Below are 26881 nucleotides of genomic sequence, written 5' to 3'. Positions count from 1 at the left end.
CTCTGTGGAGAGGGCAGTGTGACATTATTTGGCACATTGCGATCGTTTACCCTGTCTCAGTGTTCTTTGAAGAAATGTCAGGTATTCCTACTCTGCCTTTTTGAGCTACATTCGCGTGTGCAGTAATTCCTGCCGTTTAGATCGGCAAGAAAACCAGATTGGAATATGCGCTGGGCTTTTTTTAGGGCTGAGAGTAATGGGGCATACTTGAATTAATTATGATACCTGTCTGTTGAAAATGATGGAAAAAAAGGTTCTAGCTTTCTAAAATGTGACTTTACTTTGGTTTAAGCTTTTAACTTTTCTTGAAATAGTTTTAATGTTCAGTAAAATGGTAATGTTTAAAATCGTGTGTGTCTTTGACACAAGATTCACAAATATAAACAAAACATTCCTGTCAGAGGAGATTGCCAAGTTTTTTTTGTTTTTTCATTAAGCATGGCAGAGCCAATCATATCCTCTCTCAGTATGTAGCAGTGTCAGCTGCGAGCGACACTGGCTTAAATTCATTTTTATGTATTAAAAGCAGTATCAAACATTAACACATTTTAGCCTGTGGAGTCTGAATGCAGTATATCATTAATGCTGGCCTTTAATTCAAGTCATTCAAACTGCTGCTTTCTCCTGAATGTCTCTTCTAATTTAGCTCTGCCTCAGACCTGACTACTCTCAAGGATATGCAGACCGTGTGTTTTTTCTTTTCTTTCTTTCTTTCTTTAAACCGCTCTGTATTTCCTTGTTGTGTCAGTCTTCTTATCAGACCTTTCTCTGTGACCTCTGTTCACAGTGCATGTTCTTCGTTTTACCTCCCCTGTCTCTTTTCCTATGCTTATCCCTCCCACCCCCCCCACCCCCCTCACACACCTGTGAGGTTTCAATAGAGCCCAACAATGGCAGGAAATGACTGTGCTCTGACTTAGTCTACATAAACAAAAGACTTGTTGAGATTTCAGGTCTTGAAGGACAGACCTTGACTTATGCCTCCTTGTGGCAATGGCTCAGCAGATGGTGCTTCTTTGTGTTCAGTAACGCTAATTATGAGGTATTGTTTGATTAGAGATTACAGTCATACAGTTGAGCCTTCTCAGAGTGCCAGTTAATGATCATACAGAGTTTTGGGGTTTTTTTTTCTTCTTCTTTTTTTTTCTGGGATTATTGAAGTGGCTGTCCAAAATCTTGTCTTGTAAAGAAACATTTTCAAAGTTCTACTTAGCAGGCTTTACTTATTCATGTAAATGTACGTTTTTCAGTGTGAACCAAGACAAAAACTGGGTTGAGGTTAAAAGGCCTGAAACAGGGAAGGTGGCTAATCTGCCGTGATTGTAGTAAAGCTCAGTTGCATTTCTGCATATGACCTAAATGTACTTTGTCCGTGGTTGGGTGGGCGTGTGTGACCTACACACCTGTTTTAACTGTGCGGAAAGGCAATTGATACTTGGGACGAAGTGAGAGACAGTTTTGCACTATGAACTTTGAAATGTGCTGAGTAATATGCCTAATATTTGACTCCCGTTGGACAGTTTATTCACATGTTAATCCAAAATTTGACTACATGCTAGCTGTCCAGGTTGTCAGACTGTCATGTGGTTCTCCAAAGACTGTTAATGTGTCTTTTTATGAGATTATTGTTATTATTATTTTTTTTAAAAAAGAAGACAGCTTTGTATTGTCTGAATCTCTCAAAGGGAGTGACCCAAGTAGCGATAACAAGTGATAAGGCTGAGACAAACCGCATGGCAAGCCACAAAGTAGAAGCAGCGGATGGAGGCTGTCTGCTGGTAGAATTAAATGTATAAGAACATACGAAAAGTTAAACAATAAAAGTAGCAGATTTCCTTCACTGTCTGTCAGAAATCTAATGCGTAGCTGTTCCAGTGCAGCTTTCCTCCTAAGAAAGATTGCTGCTGACAAACAGAAATGTGTATCTTAACTCCCTTCTGCATTCTTTCACTGTCTATTAAAAGGCTTACGTAACGATCTGTGAGCTATCACATAGTCAATACTGTTGGAGTGTTTTTCTAAAAGGGCAGACGAAGTAACCAGTCGTTTGGGCTGTGGTGTAACAGGGTGGTTGTTTCAAAGATAACTGTGAAATTTGTTCTGTGACCCTGAAACTGTTGCAGTTGTCAGGCAGATGACCTATTTCAAATGGTCTGTCATTTGAATCAACATTTAATCTTAACTATTGCTTGGATTGGGTGGAGGTGAAATTGATATATTGGAAACTGATGACTTAAAAGTAACATTGAAATGCTTGACTTGAGGCAGTATATGGAAAGATCATGTTCCCTCTCCAATTCCTTTTTTGCACTGTCTCCATGGTAAAGGCTTGTGTTGTGATCAAGTGCAAGAGAGTTAACTTAAAGTAAAAGAAGTGCTTGAAAAGGTCAACTAGAATGATGTGTAGTTGTTGAGCTCAGACTGTAATATTAACGATGAACTTTGCAGTGTGATCGCACCTTTTGGTTAGTAAGCCTTGTAGTGTTGCGACTTTACCATCTTGGTGTTTTAAAATGTGCAAGATTGAGTGGATCTGACTAAGAAACTGAGAAACAATAGTAGCTTATCTGTCTACCTTACACATGTAGGCCATGCCAAGCATACGCTTCTTTCTGTTGGTGTCGTATATTCAGAAACTAAAGAAAACGTATACTACTTTCTACGTTAACCAAAGGAGTTGCCCCTTTGCTGACCAGTAGAAAAGTATGTCCGTCTTCGGTATACAGTCTATCTGCTGAAAAGTGAAGTCACTGTGCAAGTGCATTAAATCTGTACTCTTGTGCTAATGCTCAAAAGGGCCTGACTTCTGTCTGTGAAAACAAATGCATTACTTTAGAAGTCTGAGAAAGCTATTGCATGGGGATTCCACAAAAATTCACCTCTCATTCTTCATTTCTAGTTTAAAAATAATGATATAAAAAAATTGATGGCCAAAATGCACAAGCAAGATCTTCACAACAGAACCTCATAACCAGTAGGTGACATAATGGTGGCTGTGTGTGCCTCTGCATATAGTGTATGGTTTAAAAGGGCCTGTTTGGCACTACATTTATGAAAGCAGGTATAACCAAACACTCATAGTTCAATTGTTATATCCACTATTTTGCTATCAGTCAAATCTAATTCAGATGAACACACTTAAACATGACTGTGGTGTTGGTGAAGAAGTTCACTAGCTCATCTGAAAAGGTTGTGGGGGGTCAGACTAAAGTCTGAGGTCATATGATGTTGTAGGGGCCCCTAGCTGCAAGTGGTAGATGGCAGTGGCTAGCTTACAGTGCAGTGAAATTGGATCCTGGTTGGGGCAGGAATGTGGAAAGTGATGTAGGTCTGTCATGCAGTGTGGTTATTTTTCCAGCCAGGGCTTAATTTACTCCTCAGTCCTCAGATCTGCTCAGCATGGGCTCAAGAAAAGCGCCACCTTTCTTCTCCTCGAAAGACTTGCACACAACAAGTTCCTCAAATGGCAAAATAGTTTTCTCAGCTTGTCATTTCCTCTTTCCTCCTCCCTTCTCCTTGCCCCACCCTTGTGCCACTTTCAGAGGAGGAGGGTGAAGGAAGTAGAGAGAGTTGACGTGTAAGCCCATAATGAATTTTGACTGACTGGCTCAGTACCTTAGCGGCTCCTGTCTGGCACACACTCATGTCATGAGAGGGCAGACTCGCAGTGATCAGTTCAAACTGCGAGGGGGTCGAATGCAGTAAAGCTATGACAGAGGAGGCATTGATGCAGTAAAAATAGACAAAGTAGTATTTGTTGGAATGAGTAACATAAACGGATGAAGGGTGTCAACGGGGCAAAACAATGTCCACAGCATGAGAAAGGCAACTGAGGACGAGCAGGCTTGGCTCAGCTTATGCTAGTGGGATGCTGTGATGAGATGCTGTTGGTGGGAGTACAGTGTTATTGACTTTGCTGCCTTTCTATTAATAATCCTGCCAATGTCAGCTCAGCACAGCTGGTTTTATGGGTTCCTTTCAGCTGGAGCAGGAGGGTTTGACTCTACATGGTCAAGCTGTGGCGGAGGTTGTCACGACTCCAGTTTTTTTGTTTTTTTTAAACTGTAACTTGGTGAGGTGGAAAAGAAAGACGGGTGTTTTTAACTGATGAATCGGGGGTCTCAGTTTTAAAGGTCTTGAGTTCACCTTCTTTCTAAACGTTATGTTTCCCTTTTCCTTTCCTCGTTCCTCCTGCACTTCTAAATATCCTGGCTCCTGCATTACTTCCTCTGTTTGGAACCACACTGCTCTGTGATGTAGGTTTGCTCACCGGCCTTTGTTCTCGTCCTCGTGTTGTCTTTTGGTTCCTCTTTCAATCAGATTGTCTAATGGGGTAGAGCTAACTAACTCTGATTATTTTTTTTATTTAAATATATTGTTTGAATGGGTTTTCAGTCATTGCTCATAAAACTGTGCCGTGCTGGTTTCAGGATGACTGTCCAAGTGTCTGCCACCATGTAATCACTTAATAAGTAATCTGTGTTATGAAAATCTAGATGAGTCGAAGTCAGGCTAAGCAGAATAGATGGTGTTTTTGCAGCCAAGTGTCACTCCACAGACAGGGATTCAGAGAACGCTTGATTCTTACAGGATTATGGATGCATTGGCAGCAGGGCTTCAAGAACAGGAACTGTGATCCTCAAGCAGGGGGTAGGTTTCATGAGCTTTAATGCAGTGTTTTATCTCAATGTCAAATCAACATTCAAGACTTACTGTAACTGTTAAGCTCTACGGGGAAAAGCCAAGGTCTAAAATTGGCTGTTCTTTATCCCTCGTCTTCTACCTTCTATATAGAACAGGCCTTGCCAAGCTAGAATAGCTACTGGGAGTAATTTTAGACCTCATTGCTCTCTGGAGAGCTAGTTTGAAGTATGTCACAGTTATCTGTGTCAGGCATGTGAGTCGGACTGTGGCAGACGTCATTGTTAGATTGGACTTTAGTCCTCCTCTTTTTCTGCTTGGCTGATTCTTTCTTTTATAGGTGACGGTAAACTGACTTTATGTGGTTAGGACAAAAACATTTTGAGTAAGTCAGACATAATGTAAGTGGGAATGGACAAATAGAAAACGAATCTGTGGATTAATTGGTAAGAAAAACAACTGCTTGCAGCAGTTTCCACACATTAAATGTCTAAACTGCAGTTTCATATGAAAGACTTCTGGTTAACATTAATTTAAAATGAATAAACTAGCAAGTATTTGATCCTTAAGCAACGTGACTGCAGCAACAGATGGTGTGTGTATTTGTTAAGATTATTTGATACTTTTTATAGTGGCCTGGCAAACATGTCTCCCTGTACCTTTTGAATCATAGCAAGCTAAAACAAACCAGAGCGCTGGGTGTGTTCTGTTTCACTTCTTGTTTTTGCCAGACAACAAAGCTGCAGGGATTATAATCAGTTATGGCTCGTATACAAACTCTGCACGGGGCCAAGTGATCTTAATGTAGAGGGGCAAGTAATGGCCAAAAGAATTTTAAAGGAGTATGGGAGCACTGTCAGAGATGCAATACAAGGAATGAAGAGCTCTCAAAAGTATGGAGCAATGTTTGTGAAACCCCTAAAGGCACACTTAACATGCTAATGTGACAGGAAGAAGCCATAGAAAATGGGTTTGAGGAAGATGTAAGGGGAGAGGTATATAGGACAGAAATTTGTGGAATGCTTTTGCATGCTGTCTCTCCCTGATAAAGAGTGAGTATGGGAGGAATGTGACCCTGAAAAGACTGGAAAACAAAAGGAGAAGGGTGGGTGCTGGTGTTAGGATTGTGCACAGGGAGTCTGAAGGCAAAGGAGGAAGCTTGTGGCCAGCTGAGAGAGAAAGCAGGACAAATTTGCCCCACGTTCTATTAGAGGATGGGGTCTGTAGACCACAGATGAGCTAGTGGGTGTGGTGCACAGTGATGGACGTCAGCTGTGGCTTAGTCTGACAGAGTGTTGATGGAGGACATAGAGCCGCAGGGGTCATGAGAAGAATGCCTCTGCCTCTGCTTTCTTTCTCAGAGCTCAGGGTTAATGTGCTGGAACAAGCAGCACTTTTGTATCTTAGTACTTTTTTGGTTTAGGTCCTCCAGAGTCTGTCACATTGAGAACAATTTATGAATGCTTCAGTTTTTAAAGGTTGTGTCCCTCTGGCTGAGAGTCTCCGCTGTTGTAAAGCAAGAGCAACTATAAACAAATTCACTGTATCTCTAAATTTGGGGCTTTAGGGGGAAATGTGTGAGCTGTGAAGTTACACTGCTGTTGAACTGCTTACAGCTAAAGGAAAACGTACATGGCTTTTTGTAAGGCTCTGGAAATGTAAGACTTGTAAATCAGTGGTGTGTACAAGCAGCATTTTATTATGCTGAGCATGAGTAATTTGAACCTTGTCCCACTGGACCTGCAGTGTGAAATTGCTCTCATCAAACACTTGACTGCCTCTATATATTCATTCAGATACAGTCATGACTACCTGGTGAGCCTGACCTCTGCTGTGTTTTTCTTGATGTTTGCATATGAGTGACCAAGCAGATGCAAACTGTCTGTGTGCTTGGTTACCCTTAGAGGTGAGGGAACACTAGAAAAGACCAAGAACCCTGGTGATGCTGGGAAAATTGGTGTGGGTCTCCCGCTGTGCTAGAATGATAATTTAGATAGTAAAGGCTGGGGGTACTGGTGTCAGTGAATGCAAACTACGTTCGGTTAATTGCTCACAGCGTCTCTACATTGACTGTTTGGGCGGTTTGGCTGTAGCCTGCTCGTGCTTTTTTTTTTTTTTTTTTTTTTTTTTCTTCTTTTGCGCTTGCCTTACTGGTTGTACTAGTCTAGTCACTTTCCATATGGGTTAAACCACAGCACTCCCTGTCAGCAAGCTGTTATTTATAAGCGTGTATAGACTAGGCTGAGCAGTGATTTCAATCTATATGATTAGATCTGATGTTTATCTGTTTGCACTTGTGTGTAATATGAACTGCAACATTCAGTGCAAATCTCATTTGTTTTGTATTCATTTATAATTCATGAGTTTTATCAAACTTGGTAGTTCTCCTCCTACTTGATAGTTTTGCAACACATTAGTGAGAGAGGAGGCGTTTTTGGATGGGCCTCAAGGTGCCTACTCGGTGTCTATTGGAAAGGGGAAAGTACGAATGACATGTATGTGGGTGAAACCACACAAACATTTAAACTTCCTCTAAATAATAAACCAAAACAATCAAGCAGGAATGTGAAAAGGGACTTTTCCTTTAGTTCCTGCAACCTCTTGATAAGCGCTATAATTCATCAACCAGTTTATCTCTCTAAAATCAAACGAGCACCATGACCAGCCAGTAAAAGACTGTACTGGAGCAGTTAACCAAACTGAGGCCCCCCCCCTGTTGGTACTGCTGTCTCTGTGATCCGGACACATGTTTCTTCCCTGCCACTCGGAATTTGATTAGGTATTCACAGCGTTTAGCCTCGGAGTAACAGAGCCTTGTTTGAACTGTTTCCTTTATGTCAACGCAGATCCATATTGCTCTTGTATATCAGTGGTGACCTGTGCATTCCTCAGAGATTACACGTGTAGACAGATGGATAGCAAATAGAGAAGGAGTTGAACAGGAAATTACATATAATAGTTTTTCTTTGAAGATGTGAAACTGCTCATTAGATTTTAGCGTGACACTAATCTCCCTGCACCGCTAACAACAAGCAATGTTTCTTTTTCTCTCTGTAAAACAGCAACCATGTCGGATGCAGACAAGTTTCTGTACGTGGACCGTAATGTGGTCAACAACCCACTGGCACAAGCTGACTGGGCTACCAAGAAGCTGGTATGGGTGCCCTCGGAGCGCCTGGGGTTCGAGGCTGGCTCCATCAAGGAGGAGCACGGCGACGAGTGCGTTGTGGAGCTGGCAGACTCTGGAAAGAAGATCCGAGTGAACAAGGATGACATCCAGAAGATGAACCCCCCGAAGTTCAGCAAGGTCGAGGACATGGCCGAGCTCACGTGTCTGAATGAGGCATCCGTGCTGCATAACCTGAAAGAGAGATATTACTCTGGTCTTATATATGTAAGTATGGAGCACTGGCCTTCTGTTGCTCTGTTCATTCTCTCTGCTGAAATCTAACATCACAATAATATATATATATATAGATATATAGATATATAGAGATATATAGAGATATAGATATATAGATATATAGATAGAAATCACATCTAGTATATTATTATATATATATACTAGATGTGATTTCTATTTTTATATATATTTATATTGTTAATCTTGGATCCTACTATAGTAGCTTTGCAAGATTCAAGGCTTAAGCTGCAATTGAAAATGACATTCAATTAAATGATGCACTAATATGCTGATTTTCTAATAAAGAAAATACATTTTGCAATCATTATGTTCACTATTTGACTGTGGACCCATTATGCTCACATCAAACTGTTTTAATTCTAGGACTTCTTATGAATCACAGTTCAGAATAGTTTATTACACTGGGCTTTGGTGCAGCGCCTGACCTCATCCTGCCTGAAGCGAGCCGTTTCAGCTCTTCTTCCTTTGAAGAAAAAAAACAAGCTTTGTTTTGATTGGCTTACCCTCATAAACAAAAGGTCTGATCAGCAGCTGGGTGGGGCTTTTGCGCCCACAGCCAGAGCTGTGTGCATGAGATGACCATATTAGGGATGGCTGCTGTCACTGACATCATACAGACCCAAGAGCAGGAGAAAAACCACAAAAAAAAAAAAACCTCTGAAAACTTTGCTTTTAACTCGTGGGGATTACTTCCTCATAGACTTGCCTCATTATGTCAAACGTTAACCAGGTTGCTATTGTTATAGAAAACAAATGACAGGAAAAAGGAAGAGCATAGCTGTTCCCCACTGGCTTATAGAAAACAATCTACTCTTGAACCCTGTCTAACCTCCTAATTATCTTGTTAAGCTCCAGTGCAATGACAAAGCATACACAGTCTTTCAACATACTAGTGGTATTTCAGCAGTCTTCTCCCTCAGTGTTGTCCCACTTTGTCTCTCTTGTTTGATCCGTGTGTGTGTGTGTGTGTGTTTTGGAGTCTTGTAAACAGGAAGCTGTAGGGAACAATACAGTCAGGAGTGTGAGAGATATGAAAAACAGTTTTGGCAGAGATGAACATGGAATGTAAATTATGTTGTAACTGCTCTTGCTGCCCCCATAATGAATGTTATTTACTCCATCTGGGCTGGGAGTGATTTTGGCCTCTTTGACTCTGCGATGTGTGACCCGGTCATATCAACACAGCCCGTTGTACCCCTCCCTCCAGAGACCCAGGCTACGGTCGGTTTGAGTGGCTCCAGGCTCTGTAGTCATGAAATTGACCATCTCCCAGGGGAACACGGGTGTACAACAGAGGGAGAGATGCCTGGTACAAAGAAATTGGGAGGGCAGCTCAGGAATGCGAAATATTAAAAAAAAAAAAACTCCAACAACTTTATTTGTTATGCTATGAGGAGAGATGAGTCCAGATATACAAGACACATGACTTATTAGTTTTATAGAAATGAATAAACAGGGAATTTTAATGTCTGACTCTGAGAAAACATTGTTTTATTGTGACTTGGCTGGCTTGTCAAATAGTTGTACTTTTTATAATGCCAAGGTCAGTCATCAGTTTAATCTTGCAGCAGGGTGGGGTTAATATTACATAACACAGGAGGATTACAAATAAGAGTTCATGAGAATTTTTAAACTGAAGATGGGAAGTCCTTGTTATCGAGAAGCTGCGGAAGCCCTTTCCTTTAATGCAAACTGGCCATTTATATTAATTCAGTAATGCAGAGGGATGCAAATCTCTGATCACATATACACATCCACTCTGTTTCACAGGTTTCTTTCTCCAGTTCAGGCGAAGAGCGCTTCTTTAATTGTTTAATTCTCATCCACTTTGCAGACATACTCTGGCCTCTTCTGTGTCGTCATAAACCCCTACAAGAACCTGCCCATCTACTCAGAGGAGATCGTTGACATGTACAAGGGCAAAAAGAGGCATGAAATGCCACCCCACATCTACGCCATCACTGACACGGCTTACAGAAGCATGATGCAGGGTAAGACACGGTCCCAGCTGCCTGTCGAGATGAGAGTTGTATGACGGCATTTAAAGAAAAAGATGTGGTGGCGACGTGCTATCATGAAAATATATTTCGTTTGCTGTTAAATGTTTGAAATTCTCGAACATTTCCACACCAAAAATACAGTTCCTGTCTAACATTCCCAGACATAACATTGTGAAACTGGTGTTCTGAGTGGCACAGCTTTGATCAACACTGGCTGATTGTTTGTGTCATTACTTCTTTTAAACAATGAATGCAGGGTATAAGAGTACTCTGTATTTTGGCTCTGCATGGAAGACCCAGGGGACCACTGGTTGCAGAATGTTGTTTGAGACACTCTGAGAATTGCACTTTTCCAGCTTGTCCCATCAGAATCTCTCAGCTCAAGCTAATAAAATTTGTTGCTCACTCATTGGAAATATACACATGGGATATAAAATAAATGTTCAACATTTATGAATTTACACCATGTTTGAGCCTGTAGCTTACAGCCATTATGTTGAGCAAATTTCCTGACAAAACTCTGCTAGTGCAGATTTCCTGTGCCCCCCCCCCCCCCCCTTTACTACTGCCGTGTCACATAATTATGCAGTGTTTTTGCGACTCTGTGAATTACCATCGAGACAGTTCTCTGTGTTTCCTGCATAGCAATTGTATTGTATGTTTTAATTACTCCTGCATGCACCACAGCAGCTGGACATTAAGGCCACTGTTGTGCATATTGCTGTTCAATCCACCCAAGCTACACTCTCTCCCTTCAATGCTCTTCATTTGAGGAGGCGCTGCAGTAATTAAAAAAGGTTACTTAGACCTAAGCACGTCTTCACTGTCGCAGGAAGCCGGATATTCATTTCCTCTCTGTGGTCCATGAACTTCCTGTCGTATAGACAAAAAACTGCTTGCACTGTAACGATAACGTATGTTCATTTTGTATATGCAGAATTGTTGTTCAGTGGATACATATTCAACATTTTGCACATTATTTTATTTTTTTTGTGCAGATCGTGAAGACCAGTCCATCCTGTGCACGTAAGTTATAGATGATGAACACATCAACAGAGATCGCATTACAGAAGATGTCCTCTCAGTGTTGAATCAGTCCACTGACAATTTTATTTTTTCCTGTTTGTCTCTGTAGAGGCGAGTCTGGTGCTGGTAAGACGGAGAACACGAAGAAGGTCATCCAGTATCTCGCTCACATCGCCTCCTCTCACAAGACCAAAAAAGATCAGGTCAGTCTTCCAGCTGATACTTGCATTTGAACCTTCAGACCTCATTGTTTATCTCATTCATCTCACTTCACTCCCAGCTGTTTTACTCCTGTAAATTCAAGTAATCATCCTTTTCCTCTGTGCACCCTGGATCTACTTATTTTCATTTTAACTGTAATTAGTATGCACACATTATCTGATTGTGAATCAATCATTACATTGTTGCCTTCAAGCCGCTCATTTTCTACAGGAAACAAAGCAAAAAATTGCTGTGTGGTAAAGCTGCACAGAAAGACCATCAAGGAAAAATGTGTGGCAATGAAAATAACGACCCTGCAGGCACAGAAAACAGTAGTGTACATTCAGGCCCTCCTGTCACACTTCATATAGAACAGAGACCTAACGTAATCTATGTGTTTGGGTTTACTTCACTTTTTACTGCAACTTGTCAGTAAAATAAAACTCTGCCAAGAGTTTTATTTTACTGGAGTTTTATTACTTGGCAGAAATAAAACTCTGCCAAGCAGTCAAGCATTACGTCACGCTACTGTTATCTGGCCTGTCAGCGCTGCGATAGATGCTGCTGAAACCCACCCACTGGGGTTTACTGAAAACCGCATCTATCGTCCCTTTTTGAGGTTGTTGTATTTCTCTCTCCCATCAACAGAACAACTTGGTCCTGTCACATGTGAGTTAACCCTCCCCCTTCATTCACTCTTCCTCCCCACCTGCTTCTGTCATCACCGTCCTCCTTCTACCCCGCCCATCCTCTTCTCTCTCACCCCTCGCTGGACCGCACTATTATGGGAGTCACTTTGTATCAAGGGCAGGGGTTACTTGTCTTGCCAGCCAATAGGAAGTATGGAGGAAGTTTGTTTGCAGCTCAGCGGCAGCCGTATGTGTTCCTGTGAAAAATTCAGCCAGACAATGGCAGGATAAAGAGGGTGGGGTCTTTGCTTGAGCTACTTTGCTATGATGGATGTATTTACATTTGTCTGGTTGAACTTTTCATAGGTTTTGTTGCTACTTTGTATGTGCCAATGATTCCAAAGTCGCTTTTGTTTTTTTTTTTTGCTTGGACAGATATCCTAAGCTGCATACATGTTGTGTAATGACCTAACATGCACTTGAGGAAGTTGTAGTCATTTGGCTGGGGGACACCATTTGCTTTCATAAAAAGCTAACTGACAGTGATATAATATGAGAACTGGTTAAGATTGACTCAAAATTCAAAGGTTAAATTCTGCATTAAGCATGGTGTATATGTGGGGTTTTTTGAAGGAAAGTTATTAAAGTGCTGAAATAGAAACGACAACTTTGTGCTTGCGGTTCACTGGACTCCTCTGCTTTGAATAACAGGTGACGGGTTATTGACAGTCTCAGGGTTTTGGGGTCTTTGTCAGTTTAAACGCTAACATGTCGTTGCGTGTTGGGATAAAATGCTTGGGTGTGATGTGTGCTGCTGGTGTATGTATATGTGTGTATGTGGTATCAATCTTATCGCTTTTTGTTTAAATGTCTTGTTCTCCATGTTGCCGCCTCAGATGTAAGTATATTATGGGTATATGCAAAACGCCTGCCTCTGCTTTTTTGTAATCATAAGTAAAGTTATAGTAAATGTCAGATTAGCATGTGAAGCCCTCACAATACACAGATTAACCTCTTAAGCCCCAACCCCCCCAGATACAGGGGCAAAAGGCAGGAGATTGGTTAGGCATTGGGGCTTAAGAGGTTAATTTTAATGATTTATGGTCTTGTTAGATATGAATCCATGGCTGAGAAATTACCTGTATGGATGTACCGGCGTCTTATGTTTTGCATTGCAATTTTGTTCCATTCCACTAGGGGGAGCTGGAGAAGCAGCTGCTGCAGGCTAACCCCATTCTAGAAGCCTTTGGAAATGCCAAGACTGTCAAAAATGACAATTCCTCCAGATTCGTAAGAATTAACTGCTACATCCTTTGTTTATGATTTCTTCTAAATGCCTCTTTCACTTTCACTTAAACATTTTTTCCTCCACACCACCAGGGAAAATTCATCAGAATCAATTTTGACGTCAATGGTTACATCGTTGGTGCCAATATTGAAACTTGTATCCTTAATGCTGTCAGGTTGTTGCCTTTTATGTTATTATTACTAAAGAAGTCTTAAACCAGTTCAAGAGCTTTGCTGTGGTAGTATCAGAAGTTGTCCTTGACACACCGACCTCTAGACTTGTTGGAGAAATCCCGTGCCATTCGCCAGGCCAAAGAAGAGAGGACCTTTCACATCTTCTACTACTTGCTCACAGGGGCTGGAGACAAATTGCGCAGTAAGCAGCACATTAAACAAAAATCTCTGTTTAAAGATGGTGCAGTTTCCTCAAGCATTTGGTGACTTGATGGGTTTTTAAAAATACTTTATCAAGGCTTTTGCTACAAAGTTGTTGTTCTTTTTTTTTTTTTTAACTTTTCCTTTGCTGTTTGATTTCAGGTGATCTCCTCCTGGAAAATTACAACAACTACCGTTTTCTTTCCAATGGGAACGTCACAATTCCGGGCCAGCAGGACAAGGATCTGTTCACAGAGACCATGGACGCCTTCAGGATCATGGGTATTCCAGAGGATGAGCAAATTGGTAAGACAACAGCTTTTGTTTCTGTGCATGTGCGTCTCTATGTATTACCAGCTTAATGTAACTCTTGCCATGTTAATTAATTTTGCTGTTTTGCATGTGCAGGTCTGTTGAAGGTGGTGGCATCTGTTCTGCAGCTTGGAAACATGAGCTTTAAGAAGGAGCGTCATACAGACCAAGCCTCCATGCCTGATAACACAGGTAAGCGAGCACTCTGCACATTAATCTTAAAATGTCACTCTTCCATCCTGCACTACTCATTCTCTTTCCCTTGTTTTCTCAACAGCTGCCCAGAAGGTATGCCACCTCATGGGTATGAATGTCACAGACTTCACCAGGGCCATCCTGTCACCCAGAATCAAGGTGGGCCGCGACTATGTCCAGAAGGCTCAGACTCAGGAGCAAGCAGAGTTTGCTGTGGAAGCCCTTGCTAAGGCCACATATGAGAGGATGTTCCGCTGGCTCGTCATGAGGATCAACAAAGCACTCGACAAGACCAAGAGACAGGGAGCTTCTTTCATTGGCATCTTGGATATTGCTGGCTTTGAGATCTTCGAGGTAAACACACAAGGCAGTTTTTAAAAATATAATTACCTCTCCATCAAGCACTACACTTGCTGCAGATAATTGTATAATTAATGTATATTAATTGTATATCAGCTATGTGATAGCTGAGCACTCCGGTTCATGACCGTCTGTTTTAACAGCATGCAGCCCCACAAGATTTCTTAAGCATTTTCTTTCCCTCCATGTCTCCAGCTGAACTCATTTGAGCAGCTGTGCATCAACTACACCAACGAGAAGCTGCAGCAGCTCTTCAACCACACCATGTTCATCCTGGAGCAAGAGGAGTACCAGAGGGAGGGCATCGAGTGGAGCTTCATTGACTTCGGCCTCGATCTGCAGCCCTGCATCGAACTCATTGAGAAGCCAGTGAGTTTTCTGATCTGCTGTAACTATGTTGGTCCTCTGAGCGTCTTTGTTGGTTTGACTCATGTGCTCTTGTCTGTCCCAGGCCAGCCCCCCGGGTATCCTGGCTTTGCTGGATGAGGAGTGCTGGTTCCCTAAGGCCACAGACAAGAGCTTTGTGGAGAAGGTGCTCCAGGAGCAGGGAACACATCCCAAATTCTTCAAGCCCAAGAAACTGAAGGATGAAGCAGATTTCTGCATTATCCATTATGCTGGCAAGGTAAACATCGCAAAGTTGATTATGCTGTGTTTACATCAACATATTTCTATCATTAAAAAAACCCCAAAAAACTTGACACTTCCTGTCTGGTGTCACTCTACAGGTGGACTACAAGGCAGACGAATGGCTGCTGAAGAACATGGATCCCTTGAATGACAATGTGGCTTCACTGCTCAACCAGTCCACAGACAAGTTTGTGTCTGAGCTTTGGAAGGATGGTGAGTCGAGGCAGATGCCTTGTTTTTGCCTTTAACCCAGGAATCGCTGCCCCTCTAAGATATGGGAATATAATCATGTTGCTTCATAGTGCTTTTTTTCTCTCTTACTGTCTGGTGTGTGGACCTTTTGTTTTTTACCTTTTTTAAATTATTTTTTTCCTCAAATCCCGTTGGTGGTTTTCCTTCCATTCCTGTGTGGCCCCACTCTTTCTTATTTTTGTCTTTTACTGCATCTCAGAGGTACATAATTGTCAGAGAGCCTATTTTTATCAGCGTTTTCCTATTCTGCACTCAGATCCAGGTGAAAAAAGGTTTCTTTCATTTCTTTAGTATTTCTTCCTTCTTTTGGTCCTGCTCTTTCTCAAAAATGTTTTCCACCATTAATCCATCATCCACTGTGTTTTCGTCCCCTCGTTCTCCCAGCTTTATCAACCAAAAGTGTATTTTGTGTTGCTCTAAAATCAGCCGTGTGTGCAGTAGCAAAATCTTCTGGTGGTCTTGCCACTTGTTGCTCTGTCATTGAACTCTCCTTTTCTCCCTCTGTGTGATAGTGTTGTTTGGGGACTCCTGGTGTTGGTCATGGGTACTGCAGCAATGGGTATATCCTGCATGGGTTTGGTGTTTTTTTTTTAATGTCACCACAAAAGTACATGCCCACTGCAACCGCCAGTGTTTGTCACCTTCTCAGGCACATACATATTTAAGTCAGTCATCACACACATTTTCAAAAGCAACAAGCTGTCAGTTTCAGTTATGAACTCCCTCCACTCACTGCACTTTATACATGTTTTGTTCTTTAAATTTTGGGTGTGTTCTTTCCACACTTCACTGGCCTTGTGCGACTCCCTCTGTCAGCCTCCTTCCTGATTTGTTCCCCTCTCCACATGCACTTTTGTGTGTGATTGTGTGGCGTTTCACTGGTGCTGGTTTTGTGAACTACCTCTTCTCTCTCCTGGTGTGTTTACCAAGAGGAAGTGGAGAGACAGTGCTCATATTCATTCTCCTTTTTGATGTGCATTTGATTTGAGTTTGCCTGGTTAAATATTAAAATCATGCTGACTTTGTACATAATGTCTTCTCCTTTCTGTTTTCCCCCCTCGTTCAGTGGACAGCATTGTGGGTCTAGATAAGGTGACTGGCATGTCTGAGATGCATGGCGCTTTCAAGACTCGTAAAGGGATGTTCCGCACGGTGGGCCAGCTGTACAAGGAGCAGTTGTCCAAACTGATGGCCACACTGAGGAACACAAACCCCAACTTTGTTCGCTGCATCATCCCTAACCACGAGAAGAAGGTACTACAGAAACGTGGGCATCTGACTGGGTGTTGCCACTGCAACTGAAACTCTGAAAATGCTTAGCAGATGGGGTTGTTCGATTGTAGAGTTTGTCAGTTACGTCTGCACTAGAATACACCACTGAGCAAATTTTATTTTGAGTCAGGAACCCAGGAGTTGTTGCACTCTGACCAGGTTTACCTGTCATCATTTTTTTATTAAAGTTGTCACAGATCGACTCGGCCCAATTCTCATATTTTCATTTGCAGCTGAAACGCCAGCAGGGTCTCAAATGTCTTTCCTCTTGGGAAAGGAAGAGATGTTAATATGCAGAATAGAGCATACTCTTAATCAGCAAATTTTCCTCTTCTCAGGCTGGTAAACTGGACCCCCACCTGGTTCTGGATCAGCTGAGGTGTAATGGTGTGCTTGAGGGGATCCGTATCTGCAGACAGGGCTTCCCCAACCGCATCGTCTTCCAGGAGTTCAGACAGAGGTAAGACTATAAATGTTCCCACTGGGGTTTTTTTTTTTTTTTTTGGTTTAATTTTTTTTTTTCACATTATACTTTATTTAAAAACAAACCAATATGCTCTTCACCTGCGTTTCCCTCAGGTATGAAATCCTTACCCCCAATGCTATTCCCAAGGGCTTCATGGATGGAAAGCAGGCCTGTGTGCTCATGGTAAGTAGGCTTTAAACTTCTAATCACACCCTTATAATGCCCGCTTCCTCTGCCGGAGTGACTGATCATTAGTGCATTCCCTTTCTTCACAGATCAAAAGCCTGGAGCTGGATCCCAACCTCTACCGCATTGGCCAGAGCAAAGTTTTCTTCAGAGCAGGAGTCCTGGCTCACCTGGAGGAGGAAAGGGACATGAAGATCACAGACATCATAATCAGCTTCCAGGCCTGGTGCAGAGGCTATGTGGCCCGCAAGTAAGAACATTTTTGTCATTATATATGTATGTGTATATGTGTAATTCTTGTCTTTAAGTGTGTTACTTTACACTTCTAGAGAATATGAGTTGTGACTCTGCTGTTTGCTTGTAGGGCTTTTGCTAAGAGACAGCAGCAGCTGACTGCAATGAGGGTGATCCAGAGGAACTGCGCTGCTTATCTTAAACTCAGGAACTGGCAGTGGTGGAGGCTCTTCACCAAGGTGAGCCTCGGTGTCCTCTCTGCAACTTCACTTTTTTTTTTTTTTTTTTTTTATATTTATAAATTTTCCTCCTTTGTTTTGGCTTTTCTTACTCTTCACATTTCTACCATTTGTTTGTCCTCAGGTGAAGCCTCTGCTTCAAGTCAGCAGACAGGAGGAGGAGATGCAGGCCAAGGATGAAGAGCTGAATAAGGTGAAAGAGAAGCATTTTCATGCTGAGCAGCAGATCCGGGAAATGGTGGACCAACACAAGCAGGTAAACTTTGAACATTCGTCCACTTTCTGGCACTTTCGCAGGCCTTCAATCAGTGACCCTGGTTTATTTCTTTAGCTATAATTTACACATGTCGTCAAAGCATCTCATGTGGGGAAAGTCATGCCAGAAAATAACTGCTCAGCTAGTCGACTTGAAACTCAACTTATTTAGGTGGACCGCAATAAACTGGATCAGATAAACCCACAGAAAGAGACAGTTTTGGTCTATTAGAGGATTTAAATATAGGCGGTGAATTCAGTGATGAGGGATAACATCGCTGTGAATTTTTTAGGTGACATTTTTTTCTGAACTTGTCTCTTAAACACCTATTTCCTGTTGCTTGTAGCTGAATGCTGAGAAGACGGCCCTGCAGGAGCAGCTTCAGGCAGAAACAGAACTCTGTGCCGAAGCTGAGGAAATGAGAGCCCGTCTTGCTGCCAAGAAGCAGGAGCTGGAAGAGATCCTCCACGACCTGGAGGCCCGAGTGGAGGAAGAGGAGGAGCGTGCCTCTCACCTGGCAACGGAGAAGAAAAAGATGCAGCAAAATATTTCTGTAAGCAGGAAAACAAAACATGGTCATTTAAATCTTAATATGGAGGGCGTATTGCCATGTTAAACCTCCAACTCGTCATTTATCTGCACACAGGACTTGGAGCAGCAGCTGGATGAGGAGGAAGCAGCCAGACAGAAGCTCCAGCTAGAGAAGGTCACCATGGAAGCAAAGATGAAGAAGATAGAAGAGGATGTTATGGTGTTAGATGACCACAACAACAAACTAATGAAGGTCAGGATTGATGAATTGGAAACGATAGCTGTGTAAATCAAGCACAGTGGGGAATTTGTTCTGAAGATAATATACTAAACTAATAGTTTCATATTGTTCACCATTGTTGTGAGCACAGGAGAAGAAGCTGCTGGAGGAGAGGATCTCTGAGTCCACTACCAACCTGGCAGAGGAGGAGGAGAAATCCAAGAGCTTGCAGAAACTCAAGACCAAACATGAGGCTATGATCACAGACTTGGAGGGTGAGAAGAAAACCCAAAAGTAGCAGAGAGCATCGTGCAACTTGTGTGTAATACGGCATCTTTTTTTTTTCCCCCCCCCCATCCCTGTAATTAATTTTTTTTTTCTTTTTTTTGCCAGACCGTCTGCGCAGGGAGGAGAAGCAGCGTCAGGAGCTGGAGAAGAACCGACGCAAGATGGAGAGTGACTTTACTGAGACAAGCGATCAGATTTCTGAGCTGCAGGCCCAGATTGCTGAGCTCCGTGCCCAGTTGGCTAAGAAGGAAGAAGAGCTCCAGGCAGCTCTGGCCAGGTCTGTGTAAACACTTAAGATGTTTGCCCTGCAGATTAAAAAATATTAATTTGAACAGTGTATTTAGGAATTCTTCACTAATTATTTTTTTCCTGACTTCTTCCTCCCTTTTAAGGATTGAGGAAGAGGCTGCACAGAAGAACCTGGCCCAGAAAAAGATCCGTGAGTTGGAAGCTCAGCTCTCCGAGCTCCAAGAGGACTTGGAGCTGGAGAAGCAGGCCCGCGCCAAGGCAGAGAAACACCGCAGGGATCTGGGAGAAGAGCTGGAGGCCCTCAAGACTGAGCTAGAGGACACTCTGGACTCCACTGCCGCTCAGCAAGAGCTCAGGTACAGACATTAGTATAGGAGCAATTATAACAGCTAAACCTCAACACATCTGGTTGGGTGGTGTTTAGACAAGTCGACTAATCTCTCCTCTTCCTCCGTAGGAGCAAACGTGAGACCGAGGTGGCCCAGCTTAAAAAGACTCTTGACGACGAAAGCAAAGTTCACGAACAGCAGCTTGTTGACCTGAGACAGAAACACAGTCAGGCCTTTGACGAGCTCAATGAGCAGCTGGAGCAGGCTAAGAGGGTAATTTTTCAGAGCTGGTATTCGGATTCAATTTTTCTCATTTGTCAGTTTCCTTTACAGTTTGACTGTCTGTCTACAGAACAAAGCATCTGTGGAGAAGAACAAACAGGCCCTGGAGTCTGAGAGGAATGAGCTGTCCATCGAGCTGCAGACTCTGATGCAGGGTAAAGGAGAGTCAGAACATCGCAGGAAGAAGGCCGAAACCCAGGTCCAGGAGCTGCAGCTCAAACACTCAGAGAGCGAGCGCCAGAGGCTGGAGCTGGCTGAGAAACTCTCAAAAGTGCAGGTACAAATCTTAGAAGGCACTAAGAACAGATATAGTGATTCCTTCTGAGAGCTGTCAGAATGATCGCAGTTGTATTTTTATAGAAGGCCAGGGATTAACAATTAAGTGTTGAGTGATTGTGTGTCCTTGTCAGTGGTTCATGTTTTTGGTTTTTCTTTTGTCCACAGGCTGAACTGGAGAATGTTAACAGCGTGCTGAGTGAGGTGGAGGGCAAGTCCATTAAGGCAGCCAAAGACTGCTCTACTGTAGAATCCCAGCTGCAGGACGTTCAGGTACGCTGCCACACAGATGTTCAGCATGCATAACAAATACAGTGTTTAATACTTTTATTGTTAATTTCTTTTATAATAATCACTCTTGAGCAAACTGGCATGGACTAAACCTGAAGACATCTTCTGTAAAGTTAAAGTTTGTTAGTTTCTACCTAATATGTACACTCTTAAGATGTGTAGGGAAAGTACAATGAATACAAGTCTTTATTTTAAAGAGATAAAAAGGCCCAGACTATAACAATGAAGTATTTGTCTTCTTTGAAGTTTAAGTTGAACTGTAGCAGACGGACTTGACTGTGAAGTCACTGGCTTCACATTAAATCATGTTGTTTAAAAGTCTTAACAAAAGAGTGTATGAAGAGCTTTTTAGTGCAACCTTTAGCAGAAATATTTAAAAATGAAAGTATTGGCTGTTATAAACATCTGACTCTGTGACAACATTGCTGTAACTCTGCTTGTCCGTCATTTCAACAGGAATTACTTCAGGAAGAGACGCGCCAGAAATTATCGGTCAACACACGGCTGCGCCAGCTCGAGGATGAACAGAACAACCTGAAAGAACAGCTGGAGGAGGAGGAAGAAGCCAAGAGGAACGTAGAGAGGCAGTTCCAAACGGTGCAAGCTCAGGTAAAACATCGACTTCTTCACATTGCAGGACACAAACCTGCTGCAAAGAATACCTGCATTTAGTTTTCTGTGGGAGCTCACAGTCGTTTGAATCCATCACACAGCTGACATGACTTTATCCCTACCCCCCCCCCCCCCCCCCCCCCCCCCCCTCAGCTTGCTGAATTGAAGAAGAAGGCGGAGCAGGATGCTGGCTCTCTGGAAAGTGCTGAGGAGGGAAAGAAGAAGTTTCAGCGGGACCTGGAGGGAGTGAACCAGCGCCTGGAGGAGAAATGCGCCGCTTACGAGAAGTTGGATAAAACAAAGACGCGTCTCCAGCAAGAGTTGGATGACCTGCAGGTAGACCAGGACCACCTCCGACAGATCGTGTCCAACCTCGAGAAGAAGCAGAAGAAGTTTGACCAGGTAGGCCAAGTATACACAAGATAAGAGAGCCATTAAAATGTCTTGTGGAAGGAAAAGCAAAATAAAAACACTGCTGCATGCTGATTGTCCTGTAGATGCTGGCAGAGGAGAAGAATATCTCTGGTCGTTATGCAGAGGAGCGTGACAGAGCGGAAGCTGAAGCCAGAGAAAAGGAGACCCGGACACTGGCTTTAACCCGGGAGCTGGAAGGCCTGAGAGAGGTGAAAGAAGAGCTGGACCGCAACAACAAGCTGCTGCGGGCCGAAATGGAGGACCTCGTATCCTCCAAGGATGATGTTGGCAAGAACGTAAGTCAAGAAACGTTTCTTTTTCTCTGTAGAGGTATGTTCTGCTCCAGTGCTGTCTATCCTTCAGTTTTCATCATAAATGTTCTTATATGCAGGTCCACGAGTTGGAGAAGGCCAAACGTGCAATGGAGCAACAGCTGGAGGAGATGAAGACTCAGCTGGAGGAGCTGGAGGACGAGCTGCAGGCCACAGAGGACGCCAAGCTGCGCCTGGAGGTCAACATGCAGGCCATGAAAGCCCAGTATGAGAGAGACCTGGCAGGACGCGATGAGATGGGAGAGGAGAAGAAGAGGGCACTGGTTAAACAGGTACAAATATTCATCCATCCAACATTTAGCTGCTACACATAGGTACAGCATTGTTGAAAGCAGGGGTGTTCTGATTCTCATGACTAAACGAGTGCGTTTTAGACCAACAATCTGGCAGTTTGGGAATAGGAGGGGGTAAATAGGAGGGGGCTGTTGCTAATTCATAACAAAATGCATTTTTTAGTTGTTCCGGGAGGAAAAAGTACTGACAACCTTAAAAATGTTCTGATTAGGTCTCAATGCCAGCTGGTTGAACTTCAGGAAGAACCAGAATGAGCACCTGGTAGCATAAAGTCAGAAATGAGTTGAGGCTGGGCTAAAAGTTATCAGTGGAGAGGAATGTGTAGTTTTTCTTGGCTTTGATCAAATCGACGTGCCTTTCAGGTGAGGGAGATGGAGATGGAGCTGGAGGATGAAAGGAAGCAGCGTTCTGCTGCCGTGGCTGGACGCAAGAAGCTGGAGCTGGACCTGAAGGAGCTTGAGGCAGCCATCGACATGGCGAACAAGAACCGTGACGAGGCCCTGAAACAGTTGAAGAAACTTCAGGTGAGTGTTACCTTTTTATATCTGATCTTTGAATAGGAAACATGGGGTTTGGTCTCAGCTTTTTGACTCTTCTCGTGTTTTTGTCTTCAGGCCCAGATGAAAGATGTCATCCGGGAGCTGGACGACACTCGCTTGTCCAGAGATGAGATCCTCACCCAGAGCAAGGAGACTGAGAAGAAGCTAAAGGGCATGGAGGCTGACATGCTCCAGATGCAGGAGGTTGGCACACACTCATTCATTCACCTCTGTGTTCTGTGCCCCTGCTCTGTGATCTACTTTAACTCACTGCATTTTCTTGTTTATTGCTATGCAGGAGCTGGCGGCTGCAGAGCGAGTAAAGAGGCAGGCCCAGCAGGAGAGAGACGAGCTGCAGGATGAGATCAATAACCAGGCCGCCAAGAAGTAAGACTTCAGTCATCAGTAAAATGAGCAGACCAGAAGTGTTCAGTATCTCTACTTGTGCCATATTTAATCTCTGCTCTCCCTCCTTCCTCTTCTTAGCGCTCAGGTTGCAGAGGAGAGGAGGCGACTGGAGGCTCGTATTGCTCAGCTGGAGGAAGAGCTGGAGGAGGAGCAGTGCAACTCTGAGCTGGTCAACGACAGGCTGAAGAAGGCAATGCTTCAGGTTTGTATGCACATGCAAACATTTTTAGACTCTGTTTTGAAGTTCAGATGACTAAAGATGCTTAAACATTTAGTATGTAGAATGGAAATAACTGATTAATTTTTACATTCAGACTGACCAGATGAACGTGGAGCTGACTGCAGAGCGCAGCACCTCTCAGCGTGTCGAGGGGGCTCGTTCCCAGCTCGACCGTCAGAACAAGGAGCTGAAACTGAAGCTGCAGGAGCTCGAGGGAACGGTCAAGTCAAAGTACAAGGCCAACATGGCCGCCCTGGAGGCTAAGATTGCTCAGCTGGAGGAACAGCTGGATATAGAAACCAGGTAAAAGCCACTGAAGCGGAACCACACGGACACAATTGTTATTTCAGACTTGCTTCCAGTTAGCCAATCAGAAGAAAGCTGGCTTATCTCTTGTAAATAGGTTAGACCCACAGATTAGTGGGGCCTGACATGACCATATTAGGAAAAAAAGTGTCTTTTGTCTGACTGTTTGTGGCTCAGGGAGAGGCAGACTGCCACCAAACTTGTGAGACGCAGCGAGAAGAAACTAAAGGAAGTCATCCTGCAGGTGGACGACGAGAGGCGCAACACGGAGCAGTACAAGGACCAGGTGAGAGTTTCTTTACAGTAAACTCAGAGGGTCATCTGTCTCCCCGTTGTGGCTTTTCTGAGTATTTACAATGATGGCTATGAATATCTGTGCATTATGCAACAAGTCAAATATTTAAATGAATTGAAAATAACGTAATGCTCCAAATCGAAATCAGATCTATTTTGACATTAGCTTTGTAGCTTTCATCAAAGGGAGACGTTTTTGTGCTTCTAACTTTATCTGGGCTCAAGCAAAAGTTTTTAATTGTTTTATTTTTTCTCTTCTCCTTCAGGTCGACAAGTTGAACTCTCGCATGAAGCAGCTCAAGCGTCAGCTGGAGGAGGCTGAGGAGGAGGCTCAGAGAGCCAACGCCAACCGAAGAAAACTTCAGAGGGAGCTGGAGGACGCCACAGAGTCTGCTGATGCCATGAACCGTGAAGTCAACAGCCTCAAGAGCAAGCTCAGGTGAGAAAAGCACCTGTAACACAGCAGAGGCTTTCATTTTTATACACTCATCTTGAGCTAGCTGTAGCAGTCCTGCACAGATCAGCTGAAAGTGCAGGAAGCAGGCAAACTGCCTACCTGCACTCTCCCCAGCTGCCCTCTTCTGCTTGTGCTAGCCATTTGGGTTTGGCATAGTAGACAGGATATTGACAGTTACACGCTCATGCAATAAACATGAGGATATATCACAAGACACGATGAGATATCTGCTAACTCTACACAGGGCCTTTTAGCAGTTGTGGCAGTTTGTCTTGAAACAACTATAATCTCCACATTTCGCTTTACTTTGCATGACAGTGTTTTGACTTGAACCTCAATTAAAGACCATTTGCAAAATAAGGCATAATATATTTGTTCTTAATTTTTTTTCTTACATTTCTTTGTAGACATTGCACTTTAGTTCGAAAAACACATTATTTATGTCTTCTTTGGGTTTTTTTTTTTTTCCTCTCATTTATAAATTCCTTTCTCTCTCTTTCAGGCGTGGTGACCTCCCCTTCACCACACGCCGCACCATTCCTCGCAGCAGTGGTGGCGGCGGTGATAGTGAGGAGGAGAGCGAGGTGAAGAGCGAGACCCCCGAGCCCAAGCCTGAATGAACTGCGCCTCTCAACTCGTTTAAAAATGACACCATAAATAGACCCAAAAACACACATGAGCACACAATACTGTAACTCCCAAAACGGAGACGCAAACATACAAATGTTGTCCAGATTAGCCACAGGGATGCAGATTAACATCTGATCTCGCTCTTTCTCTCTCGCAGTGACGATCTATGCATTCTCAATGCACACACACACACCAGACGCCATTAAACTGGGACAATCACCATACTGACAAACACACACTTTTGTTTTTTGGGGGGGCAAATTTCTCTGTTGCTTAATTTTTCATTCTCTTGGAAAAATGAAAATATTTTTATAAGGAAACATTCCACGTGTAATAGTCCCTTTAGGATCTATTTTTCTAACTGAAGAAAAAGAAGTATAGATAAATGAAGACAGATTACTGGAAGGGGGACCAAAGTAATATCTCAATCTATAGAATAGTTTGGGTTTTCTTTTCTTTTTGTATGCAGACATTTTTATAACGGTTAAGAAAGGAAGTGCTTCATGTTTGTTATGCTCTTGCCTTGGTCTATAAAGGTGGTTTATATGCTGAAATGTATTCTAGCAATTTAGCTGCAGCTAGCACTCGTGACTATGCTTTTTGGGCTTGATCATTTTGTTACACACATTTCATGTGGAAACATTAAATTTGAAGGCTTTCAAGCAACAAATTGGCAACTTGTGAATCTATTGAAGGTATTTGATTGCGACTGTGCTGAAATTTCCTGATTTTTAGCACTGCAGTTGGGGGGGGGGGCATTTTAGCCTAGATATTATCATAAACCACTGCATTTGAGTGTTTCATTGACACGAAAAGCTTGAGATTTTTGAATACACGGTGCACATCCCAATTTAGTATGTGTGCGCACACAGCCAACACACACTAAAGGCCTTAAATGCAGCAGAAATCTCCTGAGCAGGGTCATTTATTTTTCTGTTTATCCCCATCAGTGTTTTGTTTATTTGCTAATGTTCAGGGTAAAATTTAAATGGGGTGGTGGGGTAGTCTCTTTACTCACAGCACACACTGTATTCTCAGGGTACAGCTTGTTGACAGAAGTTGCTGATTTTTATCACAAACCAAAGGCACATTCATGTGATACGGATTGTAATTTATCACTTGTATGCTAAAGTCTGACTGGCCTTTAAGATGTCATATACGCCAGGTTCTGAGTAGATGTATCAGATAAACGAGCAGTCTGTGTCTAAATGATGGAGAAACCCCAACAAGCTGTGCCCGAGGTAGCTTTTGGCTCACACTGCTGGAAAGTGAGAGGAATGTGTTGTAACTTAAGACTTACAGCTCACAGTTTAAACAATCACATCTTTCGCACTTAAAGGAAATCCAAAAGAGGGGGGGAAAAGGAGAAAAAAAATAAACTGCATCTCGATTATTGTCATGTTTTTCTGTCTGCACCTCTGGAATGGAAATCATGTTGTGAAATGTTGGAATTATTACGATTAAAGATGCTTTCTAAACTGCCACGTGTTGTCTGTCTGTGTTTGGTTTTTTTTTTCTCTTAATGCTTACTCCTTTGTTTACATCAGAGTTCACACTGAAAGAACAAGGGTTAAGTTTGAAGGTCAGAACCAGACATCTCAGTGGTGGATTACATTTGTTATTTATAAAGTGTTGCATCCCCACCAGCAGAGGGCAGCCAGGGTTTTCCATCATGCTCATGAGGAGGAGCAAAAGCAGGTCAGAACCGGTTTAACTGAGTAAGAGTATGATGAAAGACTTTATTTTATTTCTAGTTTAGACACTAATAGACGGTAACTTAAACGGAGAGAAAGGGTCCCCACTCCTGCTGTATGTGTAAATTAGAGTCCTAAACAGTTGACTGTGAAAATGCTACAAAAGTACTGCTGTTGGCTAAATGACTGCTAGTTGTACTTTTGTGTATTTCACTTTTTTTTATTATTAT

The 26881-nt window shown here is 42.8% G+C and overlaps 1 protein-coding gene across 2 annotated transcripts in view; it reads left to right on the top strand.

Moving 5' to 3' along the window:
* Positions 1–26439, top strand: part of LOC146520619 (myosin-9-like) — a 29184-nt gene extending 2745 nt beyond the window's left edge. The window contains exons 2-41 of one of the 2 annotated variants that reach the window (XM_085155723.1): positions 7704–8035; positions 9900–10056; positions 11064–11091; positions 11201–11294; positions 11941–11961; positions 13119–13211; positions 13302–13365; positions 13486–13584; positions 13746–13889; positions 13992–14087; positions 14173–14444; positions 14646–14819; positions 14902–15075; positions 15179–15293; positions 16399–16586; positions 16943–17064; positions 17184–17253; positions 17346–17506; positions 17621–17729; positions 17854–17985; positions 18332–18538; positions 18632–18769; positions 18888–19011; positions 19130–19301; positions 19417–19629; positions 19731–19875; positions 19955–20161; positions 20329–20433; positions 20908–21060; positions 21217–21465; positions 21561–21773; positions 21869–22081; positions 22466–22627; positions 22718–22846; positions 22941–23029; positions 23129–23252; positions 23365–23573; positions 23754–23862; positions 24137–24309; positions 24830–26439. In XM_085155723.1, coding sequence (XP_085011849.1) covers positions 7709–8035; positions 9900–10056; positions 11064–11091; positions 11201–11294; positions 11941–11961; positions 13119–13211; positions 13302–13365; positions 13486–13584; positions 13746–13889; positions 13992–14087; positions 14173–14444; positions 14646–14819; positions 14902–15075; positions 15179–15293; positions 16399–16586; positions 16943–17064; positions 17184–17253; positions 17346–17506; positions 17621–17729; positions 17854–17985; positions 18332–18538; positions 18632–18769; positions 18888–19011; positions 19130–19301; positions 19417–19629; positions 19731–19875; positions 19955–20161; positions 20329–20433; positions 20908–21060; positions 21217–21465; positions 21561–21773; positions 21869–22081; positions 22466–22627; positions 22718–22846; positions 22941–23029; positions 23129–23252; positions 23365–23573; positions 23754–23862; positions 24137–24309; positions 24830–24947 — 5892 coding nt within the window. In that variant the 5' untranslated portion in view covers positions 7704–7708 and the 3' untranslated portion in view covers positions 24948–26439. The remainder of the gene's footprint in view (positions 1–7703; positions 8036–9899; positions 10057–11063; positions 11092–11200; positions 11295–11940; positions 11962–13118; positions 13212–13301; positions 13366–13485; positions 13585–13745; positions 13890–13991; positions 14088–14172; positions 14445–14645; positions 14820–14901; positions 15076–15178; positions 15294–16398; positions 16587–16942; positions 17065–17183; positions 17254–17345; positions 17507–17620; positions 17730–17853; positions 17986–18331; positions 18539–18631; positions 18770–18887; positions 19012–19129; positions 19302–19416; positions 19630–19730; positions 19876–19954; positions 20162–20328; positions 20434–20907; positions 21061–21216; positions 21466–21560; positions 21774–21868; positions 22082–22465; positions 22628–22717; positions 22847–22940; positions 23030–23128; positions 23253–23364; positions 23574–23753; positions 23863–24136; positions 24310–24829) is intronic. The other variant, XM_085155724.1, reaches the window with a different exon arrangement.
* Positions 26440–26881: the final 442 nt, after the last annotated feature.

The sequence above is a fragment of the Neolamprologus multifasciatus genome, chromosome 4, assembly GCF_963576455.1.
Source record: "Neolamprologus multifasciatus chromosome 4, fNeoMul1.2, whole genome shotgun sequence".
In the NCBI taxonomy this organism is placed as follows: Eukaryota; Metazoa; Chordata; class Actinopteri; order Cichliformes; family Cichlidae; genus Neolamprologus; species Neolamprologus multifasciatus.
Note: the sequence above shows the minus strand (reverse complement) of the source record. Positions and strands in the feature narration are given on the sequence as shown.